The sequence below is a fragment of the Dufourea novaeangliae genome, unplaced genomic scaffold (genome assembly GCF_001272555.1).
Source record: "Dufourea novaeangliae isolate 0120121106 unplaced genomic scaffold, ASM127255v1 scaffold24, whole genome shotgun sequence".
Taxonomy (NCBI): Eukaryota; Metazoa; Arthropoda; class Insecta; order Hymenoptera; family Halictidae; genus Dufourea; species Dufourea novaeangliae.
This window is the reverse complement of record NW_015373905.1, coordinates 390,672-402,049: the sequence shown is the minus strand read 5'-3', so window position 1 is coordinate 402,049 and position 11,378 is coordinate 390,672. Positions and strand designations below refer to the sequence as shown.

Here is an 11,378-nt window from a genome sequence, read left to right as displayed (position 1 = left end):
GTCACCTAAAGAATTGTAAAAATCCAAAAGTAATAACTGGTGCATGTGATGAAACTTGACTACATTTCATGTGATACCATAACGATTCGTCGAATGCTATCGTATGACCATACAACAAAATAATTTAATACAATATACTGTAATGCATAAAAACTATAGTTAAGTACATATTATATTAAATTACCATCATCTTTGTATAACCAATGTTTGCAATATTATCTTGTTATGAAATAGTATACCTCCTTATGGTGTAGTATTCCATATTAATCCAGAAATCTTTTACAAGTACCCTACTAAAGCAGATTTGCGCACAAAATAAATTGTTCACAGTTATATATTACAGAAAAACTAATTCCATTGCAAGTTATGCCAATTTCTACAAAAATTGCAATTGAATAAAAATATACAAACTATGATTAAAATTCATTCATTTGATATCAACATCTTACAACAAAGGACGTCTGATATCAACAATGAATTATAAATAGAGAAAGCCAATGATATTATAATAATTTATAATTTTGTATTTAGAAGCTTAGGCAAATGGTTTTTTAGCTTGGCATAAGTATAATACTTTTTGTTTTTTGTAAATTCGATGCACTGATACATTTTATCGTGCCTTCAAATATCGAAGTTTAAATATACGATAACGTTGCTTCTTTTTATTTATACATATTTATGTAGTAATGAGAACTCCCTCCTTCTTTCTACTAGTTATTAGCAACTATTGAAATCAAAACAAAAAAATATCGTATTTCAAGTTATCTTGTGATTTGACAAGAATAATCGGTATTCTTCGTTCAGTGTAAATGTACAAAAAAGTTTTGTTATAATGGTACTAAAAGTAGCAACATGACTTATAGCATGTCCGTTTGCGTTTGATTGGCGACATGATGTACTCTGTCATATGTTGTCTTGAATTCTTCAAATCGTTTCACCTCCTTGAGCAAGTCCTATACACATTATAAATTATAAAATACTTTATTTTATCATATTATGACAACTGTCACATTGCCACATTATGTGACACTCTCTATATTGTAACATAAATTGAATGAAAGGTAAGAAAGAAATATTTATGAAACAGACAAGAAAGGAACTGAAAAAAAGACTTATAAGATAATAAGTCAAGTGACATAAATTCAAAACCGCAAAAAAATGAGTTTACTGGAAAACTAGCAAAGAATGGAATAATTTACCAGTTTCTGACGTAACATACCTACGATTTCCATCCAGTAATAAAAAACTGAGTACAAATTTTTTATTTTCAATGCAATGATTGTAAGATGACCTAAATCAAAGCTACATGATCATATAAATAGTTCTTAAGCAGTACAAGCAACATTTCTGTGATGTTAAATTATTAATGCTTATATCGAAGTGTATCATGATACAAAGTATGTAAGATACGAAAAGAAGGAAAATGTATTCACTGCATGTAGAAGAAGTACACAGCGTGTTCCACGCATGTGTCGCCACGTAATTTCAAGACTTTTCTTAAACTTTACAAAAAATTGTGTTAAACAATAATTAAACGATATTTAAATGTACCTAACTTTTGTAAGTCAGTGCTCTTTATCTGCATTTTTTCAGAGAAATGAATGTGGCCTCTTATTTTTTGAATGAAACTATAGCATTTTTAAAATATTTTTCATTAGAATGAATCATAACAAATCCAACGATTATAAATATGTTACAGAAAACATAAAAAAAAGTCGACAGAAGCAATTGGATGCTCAAAGGTACATACGTATACATATGTGTATGTATGTATGTATACAATATACATATACATATCAAATCCAATCATATAGAATCATATTCATGTCTTTTTGGTAACATATTTATAGCCGTTGGATTTTTCATTATTCGTTCTAATAAAAAATATTTTATTTCAATTAAAAACCAAAGTAAATTCGCTACCATAATTTAAGTTTAAGATTTAAGTAGTAAATTTAAGATTAAAGATGTAAGGTATCAGACACAGAGAAGCAATATGTATATATAGTTGTATCCAAAACCTTTAACGTATGGATAGAGAGATAAATATATTTCGTAATAGAACTGTATATAGTTTCATTTAAAAAACAAAGAATCTCTGATTTACAAAAGTTATACATACTTATATGTATAAATCAACTTCAACTTTCGTCTAACACAATTTTTTGTAAAGTTCAAGGACGATCTCGACATTTCGTGGCGGCATTTAAGTGGGACACCCTGTATATTCGTGCGGTAATCAATCATATTTATTGGGACAATAACTTTCTTATCTTGAAAAATAATTGAAAAATAAAAGATTACTTTTTATGAAAACCATGGAAAAATTAGATTTACTATAATAAAAAATGTAATCCTAATATGTTGACTAAACAGTTGATTTAACAGTAAATGTATAAATGATAAAAAAAAAGGGTAGATTAAGAAACAACATTAACACATACATAAATAAGTACATTGATATACTAAGTTTAACTAAATAGAGCATATTTACCTTTGGCAGTAATTTTCTATCATAGCTCTGAGCATATTTTCCTACACATCGACTCAGTTGCACATAAATGTCACACAATACTTCCACAGGAAAATCTTTTGTAACATCAACTGTATGTTGCCACGAACATTCCAATTCATATTTATCTACAATCAGTTTCTCATTTTCCTCGAATTTGGCTGGACTAGAATCTCGCTCGATAGCAAATGATAATTCGTCCATGCTTTCTCGCCTAGATGAGGAATTAGATCCATCGTTGTCCACAGTTTTATCATTTTTGTCCTCATCTACAAGAGTTATATCCATACTATCAACTTCCTCGATATGTTGTTCAGTTACACTGCTGCTTTGCATCCCTTGTACATCTTTCGAATTTTCATTTTGTGAATCATTCTCCGTATCAGAGTTATCAAATAAAGGTATATGTCCATTCAAAACACTGTTTGCTTCAGTTTCAAATTCTTGGAATTTTTCTAAATCGATGCTAGTAGTTTCATTGGTCACACAGATCTTGTTACCAGAAACAGTAACATTTTCATCGAAAACAATTTTTTTCTTTTTCTGAACCTTTTTTACGTAGCCTCTTGCCCAGGCCGGTATTTTACGTTTTCTAGAACTACTGTATCTCTTCCCATTCACAACAGGAGAATGACTAGGACTTCCACCATCTTTTTTATCTGTTCGTTCGATTGCAGAAACGAATTGCTCTGATTTTGATTGCTGTTTGTTTTCTGTATCATGTTTTCTGTGACCCGTATATTCAATAATTTTTCGATTTTTCGAAATCTCACGGCACTTGTCTTCAAAATCGGAATCTAATTCTGCCTTTATTAACGCGTATGCATTGTCACGAAGAGAACATGCACGGTGTCTTATCAATTTGTCAGCTGGATCTCTGTGAAAAAAGAATAAATTAAATATATATACAAATAATAAACAAATTTATTACTAGTGAGAAGCCGTATGGACTAGCATTAGTGGCCTTCAATGTTGATCAACACATTGTACGTCGATGAAATTTTAGGTGCTGCATATGTTATCCTACCTCCTCAAATTTTCATGTACATATTTCGTATTAAATAAGAAACAGAAATACTGAATATACCCTAAACTCATTGATTGAATAATAGGAGAAGTCTTTCGATGTATAGTGAGAGCAGCGTACAAAATATTAATTACACATATAAAGTGTATTGGAACATTTGGATGTAACTGTAAACGTGTATAGGGATCCAAAAAATAATAAGATAAATTTTATATGAATACGGACCTAACCCAGACCCTATTTCGAAATTATCAGCATTTTTGTATGTCAGCAATTCTTGTGAAAATCCGATTTGCATAGTGTTTTCATAGAATTGCATATTCAAAGGAACTATTAACAATAACTTAAGCTTCAATACAAATTTCTAAATATTTCTTTCCATTGAGTTTATAACAGGTTATAAAATCCAAGTGTTATTTTAACTCTTTTAACAACTGTTATAGTTCTCGGTTATGAAAACCATTGGAATATGAGAGCATCTGTCACTCGGAAACAACTTCAATAAAATACATATTTACGTGAACTTTATACATTATTTTTATGTATTCAATTCACATCTGACGTATCATATCCAGCGCATAAGACATTGAAGGCCACTTAAACTAGGGAGCAACAACAGCAACGGATTAACAGGAATGTCTGAACTACCTCTTCAATATTCCAAGCGAAGGCCTATCACGTAAGCTGATAAGAAAACACACAATATGAATGTCAGTATGAACTTGAACTCCATTATTTATATTTATGTATGTTATCTGAGTGATCAATAAAGATGAACTAAATACCAACATTAATAAATATAAATAATAGTATATGAAGTACAAAACTAATGAATGCTATTTTGTTTTTAAACCCACAAGAAAACTATTTATCAATATAGTAATTTATGAAACAAATAAAATTAATGGAATGTCACTAAATAACCTGCGTTTGATTACATTTAAATAAATTTAAATAACGGTTTTAATAACATAACGGGCATATATTCCATGTACAAACCTATCAGGATTATACTCCAATGCGTTTTTACAAATCAGATCAATATCATCGAGAAAATCTCTAGCACAAAGATAACAGTGCATATCGATCTTTGTCATCATTGTTTCTAAATCCATAGGCTGTTTTATAATTATGTTATAATCTGGTACTTCTTCTGTGTCCACTGGTTTTGTGAACATAAAAAATCTGTGACACAAAACAATCATATTAATTACACTTCATAAAACATTAAAGGCAGTTGCAAATAAGATATAAATATAGTTACTGCCTATTCCTCGCAAGCTTTGCACAAATCTCCCTCAAAAAGATTCTTAATTCTCTTAATGAAACTTCTTCCTTTTCGTACATTACTTTTTTCTCTTCTTCTGTTAATTTCTTTGGCATAGGATCTGGTGCTAAAGGTAGTTCTTCTAAAACCTCAACTTTATTGTCCTTTATTTTTGGCGGTTTTAAGCTCTGAAGCATGAAAATAGGTCTGAAGAATTTCGATCTTTGCTCTGCTGTTGGCGTTTTCATCGAATAGACTTCTCCTCGAAGCTCGCTAAAGAGACTTCGTAGTTGGTTAGAGAGATCTTGATACGTTGTATCACTTGTAGCTAGAATTAGAATAGGTAATGAGGGATCAAGTGCTGCTATACGACACAAAAAAACCGCTTTCACAGTTTCAGGTACAAGTGGCCACCATTGATCAATCGACCGAATATAAATTATGGACGGTACATTCCTGGCAGCTTCGTTAAATACCTAGACAGGAAAATAAACCCAAACATATTTTAGTTAATACTTCATTCAGTAAATATCTATTTATTTCTGCAAATTATTAATAACAAACCTGAACACAAGTTTCTTCTGGAGATCGTCCACTTTCTGCGAAAAGAGTGCTAACGTCTAATGTTTGAACAGGTAGATGTTCCATATAATATAGTAATGCTTGTGCTAAATGTGGTCCTTGACCTTCAGACAGATTTCCTCCAGAAATTAACAGTCTTGGACGATGTATACCTTTGGTAATTTTTACTCTGAGGAAAGATTTAGCAGAGTTATATTAAATTCTATAAAAAATTACATCATTAACGTGATGAAATTTGATTACTTTGCCATAGCAGCACTAGTTCCTTGAGGAAATACTCCTCTTATGGAACTAGTTAACTCTTCCAGTGGAGGTCCTAATAGTGGTTCCATAAAAGGTTGTACCTTTCTTCGAGCACAAGGTGATACTCTTTGCGATGACGGTACAAGCATAGAACTTGCTTGTAAGAAATCTCGTTTTTTTACCTATGAAAATATACATATATGATCTGGTATTATATATTAATTTACAGTTTGTTTAAGGGTTGATTAATAAAAACACACTTCAACACGTTCAGGATCCAGAAGCAACCGATTATTTGTTATATATATTTGGGGATATGTTCTTCTCAATCCTTGTAACACTGCTTCAGTACACAAAGCTCTCAAATCTGAACCACAGTAACCCGTTGCCTTTTCAGCTAATATTTCTAACAGTTGATCTGATGGAGGATTTTTCCATTTACTGACATGGATTTTTAATATTTCTAGTCTTTCTTTCATAGCAGGCAAGGGGAAGTATAATTCTCGATCAAAACGACCAGGTCTCCGTAAAGCTGGATCAATAGCATCTATTCTATTGGTTGCTCCAATAACAATAACCTGCAAGCAAAAGAGTATAGAATAATCTTCAATTCTGTATTTTGGACATTAAAATTAAAAATATTTTACCTCTCCTCTATCACTGAGGCCATCCATGAGCGCCAGAAGAGTAGACACGATACTGGCATGAATCTGATCCTGTTTCGTACTTCTAACAGGTGCGAGGCCATCTATTTCATCAAAAAATATTATGGACGGTTTCATTTGTTGAGCCTGCTCAAACAATAATCGTAACTGGCGTTCTGATTCTCCAACCCATTTGGATAGACAATCCGCACCTTTCCTCATAAAGAATGCCATTTTTCTACTGCCTTGACTACACTCATTTGCCAGTGCTCTAGCTATTAATGTCTTACCAGTTCCTAAGTATTTGATAAGTAGCATTAGTACTATGTATATATATATATATTTTTTTTTTCATACTGAAAAGTACTATATATTTACCTGGTGGACCATGAAACAGTACTCCTTTTGGTGGAGTAATGTAGTAACGTTCAAATACGTCTGGATACATCATAGGGAAAACAACCATTTCTTTAAGGCAGTGAATGTGTGACTCTAAACCTCCAACATCGTTGAATCTAATGTTGGTATCTAAAGTGATTGGGTTTATATCTGCTTTGCGATCAGGTGGTCCACCTTGAGGTATTACCGATTGCCTATTATAAAATTAACAAAATAAAAAATTTGTTGTACAATAATATTGATTCATTCCACTGCACATTATACTCCAGAAATTTATTAAAAATCTACACTTATATCATGTCTTACCTTGACTTCTTGTTTTTTTTCTTATCATACCGCTGAGGTTCTGAATCACTGGAATCACTAGAGCTTGTACTTTTACTTCTATGTTTACGTCTTCTCATGGAATTACTAAGAACACTTCTAAATACTTTTATAGATCGTCGAACTGGTTCTACATTGGCTTGAAATCTATCTACAGCTGGTTTTTTTTGACGTAAACTATATTTTCTAGGACCAGGAGAATCAGAAGATTCACTTAAATCACTATCTACCACTGTAAAATAACAAATCATAAATAAGAGAAACATATTAATACTTAACAAAGAGTGTAATCGCATGCATGTATAAATGTGAGCATCGAACCTGTAAGCTTCTTACCCCTTGGCAATTGTTGCTGTGCTGCCCTCCTAGTTCGTTTAACACGTGTGTACATATCTTCGTATCCCTATAAGTATTAAGCATATTTTATCACTACTTTAAAAGCAATATCATATTCAGAATTCTATTTACAACTAATACCTTTATTTATAATAAAAAATATGTCTATAAAAAGTAATAAATACTTATAAAATTATACAAAATTTCTTACATCTTCATTTTCAGAATTATCATTATTTTCTGCTTTTTCACTTTCTTGAGAGCTGTCTTCGTCTGCTTCGTCTTGCTCTACTTTAGGCTTTTCATCTTTTTCAACTAAATTACCACCAAGTCGTGTCACAGGTCCTTCTCTAAGTCTACTTGGACTATCAGATTTTCTTGTTCTATAACGGAATTTATTAATACATAAATGGAATTATTGTTCGAATGTATGAAATATGTTAATAGATATTTACCTCACATCTTTTTCCTCATTCGATTTACTTCTGGTACCCATTTTGTCCTTATGTTCTCTCTCCGTTCTTTCTCGTTCTTGTCTGTCTTTCAAGTCTCTAATATCTTTTTCCTGTTCTGTCTTTTCTCTAAGATCACGATCACCCCTGCTTCTACGTTCCCTACTATTTTGTCGATCGTGTTCTGGCCTTTCTCTAATATGCCTTGGTGAATTCTTATTAGGAGGATGATTCTCACGTGATCGAAGGGGCATACGTTCCTTGAGATCACGCTTTCTTTCGGGAACTTCGTCCACCATCTCTTTATCAGATGAAGAACCATGTTGTTGAAACATAGGATAACCTTTTAACGTTTGCGTTCCTGAAACATATTATAGGTATTTATAGACAATGACTTTGTTTGTCAGGGATGTGTTTAAAGACATTCTTTACCTAAAATCCAGCTAGTGTTAAGATTATCATACGTTTGCATTCTATTACGTGTACTGCGACGTACACTTAAATTACTCCTAGATTTATGAGAATTCGAGTTTGAATGTGATCGTAAAGTACGTAAACTATTGACCCTCCTAGGTTTAGAGCCAAGGCTGCGACTTCTAGCACTAAAAATTTCTTCGTCTGTATCCATTGAGTCCAATGCAGTATCATCATCTGACATTATCTAAAATGTATCAGTTACTATAAATAATTATATATGATAAGAATTCACAAAGTATATATAATTATATAAATTTATCATACAATTGTACAGGCATTATTAAATGTGATCTGTTACAATATGTCAACACACTGTAATCAGACAAGTTACAAACAGTAAATCTACCTGTGGTGGATAAATTGAGAGCAGTAATTTTAATTCAAGCGATAAATACTAATATATTTCATACAATTTACACTTGTAGTTTATGTCATATAATTGTGCATCTCTTAAATAATAAAATATTACATTTTAGTTGCAACTTGTAAAATACCCCCATATCAGCCACTGAGATATATTGTTAAATCAGAAATGTGCACATAGACTATGCATGCAAGGTATTCACTTATGATAACACTATAAAATAATAACATGTGACATTGGTGATAAAATGCATTTAATAATATATGTCCAATACTATACAAGTTGATCAAGACAATAAATATGTTTTACAAAATGTAGTGAAATTTACTCTGCATATACAAAGTGACTGAATATAAATTAACATATTTTAAATGTACTATTATATATCATCAACCCTAGTAATAACATAATTAATTGTGTCCATGAACCTTACTTTCAAGAATAAAATACACTGAATCAATTTGTTTAAATATAGACTATGATACAAAAGAAACTGTTAGTGGTACATAACATATAATTTTTTGTTACAAAGCATTATTTTCATAATTTTCAAAGTCAACATATTCCTTAAATAACTTTTTTATAATGTGACATTTAAGTGACATATATTTTCAAAAGCTGAAAGAAGCTTTGAAATATTATATTTAAATAAAAAACAAATTGAATCCTATTTCAACCACCTTACACAAGTTTTGATATTTGTTATATTGAATTACAGAGCTTTTTCAATTCGATATAAGATAGCTGAGTGGTTATTGTTTATATATGTTAATAATTGTGTAGTTTATACAAGATTCTCTGCATGTATGCATATTTCTTGCAAATCCAATAGGTATTATAAACAAAGAGCTGTGATATCAACAAACAAAATACAAAAATATTTTGCTTTCAAACAATGAATTTCTGATGAATGATTTCATATTGAACATTTGCTGAAAAAGGTCATTTAATGAGTCATTTCTTTTATTTAAATTTTTGAGTTTAAGGTCACTTCAAGATCATATTGAAATATATCCACAGATTTATTAAATCATTATGTTCAAAATATTTTATTGTATGTTCAAATTCAAGTAACTATATCAAATGTTAAATTTCTATTAAAAAATCATATGCTTTGTTTCATCAAAAATTAATTTTGTTTCCAAATATAAATTAAATGAATATAAATTAATTGATTTTTTTATAACTACTTAAAATGTATTTTCATGTGAAATGAAATGATAGGAATAATTTCACAAATAACTTCATCTTAAAAAATAAACTTGTTGACAGTTCACAGGTGTCTTGTCTTAATCTTTTCTATTTTATAAATTGGAACACCGCCCATCTGAATATTTTTTTGCATAATCGAAGGTTGTAAACTACATTAAAAACAGACTTCGATAAAACGTAATGGGAAAGTTAATAACGATCGCTTAAAATGTAAAAAAAATGGAATTTAATATCAGCATTACTAATAATAATAATAAACAAAGCACCATGGAAGCAATTAGGGTCTTCCTGAAACAGACGAATTTTAACCTCTGCAATCATTCAATATTCCTGATATTTGAAACACAAAAAGTTTGATAACTTGTACGAATTACCTTCATCTGGCTAATTCTTGCTGCCAAATTTTATCTAAGTTAAAATTAAAACTTGTTACATCCGTCATATGCCTCAGATAAAGCAATACCACTTTCTCGATTGAGTGCACGTAGCGCATGCACACTGAGCCTTCACAAAGGTCGTTTTACAATCGAATATCACTTTAAATTATTATTCACTATGTACGTAACAAACAAAAGCTTGCATAATACACATCGCACCAACAAATCTGCCAAAGAGATGCAAAGATTTTTTCCACACCACTAGGTATTAGCAAATTGTTATTGCAAACAATATCTTTATAGGCAAACTCATACTGAACTGAGCTGTAAGCGATTGGCAGATCTAACCTAACCCACTCGCCAATTGTGATCGCTGATCATTTTTAAATATACAGAGCGATCATGATAATTTTAACTACAATCCTTAAATTGTTTCAAACGATTTGTCAAAAAAAATGATAAATTAAAGCTTTAATTTACTCTAAAATAAAATTTTAGAGATTATTTTTTTCTACAGATTTTACTACTTTTACATACAAATTCTTCATTTTATATTATACAAGAATCAAAGAAGATGTAATAGTAATAAAGTTAATTTTAAGAAATAAGCATCAAACATATTAAAGTAGATGAATTATTCATCTCAAAACACTGTTCATCCTTTCTTGGATGCCAGAATCACCCACAATGGACAGAATATTGCCAGAATTGGCCAGAATCGTGGTACTTGGGACTTGGGGTCTTAGGTCTTGGGTACTTGGTACCCCCACTATGCCTACCGTCGTCTCCCACTTTACTTCCGCCATGCCGACACACAACTTACCTCTACCCTTGTCCGTGTGTGCTACCCGTTCGAGGTCGAGTCGGGTATTTCCGCCGACAATCCTCTAACCGCTAACCTACACTCTACGTCACCCGGCGGTAACGTAAACAATGAGGAGACTTTGGAGACCCTGTTCGAAATGTTCGACAGTGGGTCGAAAATTCACATTTTCCACGCGACGCATAGTGGTCTGGTCCAAAACGCCGATTTAGGAGTTCAGAAGCTTAATTTGGGTGTAAAAATGGCGCCCTTGAAACTAATCGTAATTCAATAAATTAGAATTAAAGTAACAATTCAATCAGAAATCAAGTCCGGCAATAGTTATTTACCGCTAAACCT

At 31.3% G+C, this 11,378-nt stretch overlaps 1 protein-coding gene across 1 annotated transcript; it reads right to left on the bottom strand.

Annotated features, from left to right (window-relative positions):
• Positions 1 to 857: 857 nt before the first annotated feature.
• Positions 858 to 10,377, bottom strand: LOC107193741 (ATPase family AAA domain-containing protein 2-like). Its single transcript, XM_015583245.1, has 16 exons — positions 10,214 to 10,377; positions 8,219 to 8,447; positions 7,790 to 8,147; positions 7,546 to 7,717; positions 7,335 to 7,401; positions 6,981 to 7,230; positions 6,654 to 6,868; positions 6,279 to 6,571; positions 5,892 to 6,209; positions 5,632 to 5,813; positions 5,371 to 5,557; positions 4,804 to 5,282; positions 4,539 to 4,724; positions 4,188 to 4,223; positions 2,495 to 3,389; positions 858 to 953 (listed from the first exon to the last, which is right to left on the bottom strand). The coding sequence occupies exons 1-16, from the start codon at positions 10,217 to 10,219 to the stop codon at positions 858 to 860; spliced, it is 3,969 nt and encodes a 1,322-aa protein (XP_015438731.1). The 5' UTR covers positions 10,220 to 10,377.
• Positions 10,378 to 11,378: the final 1,001 nt, after the last annotated feature.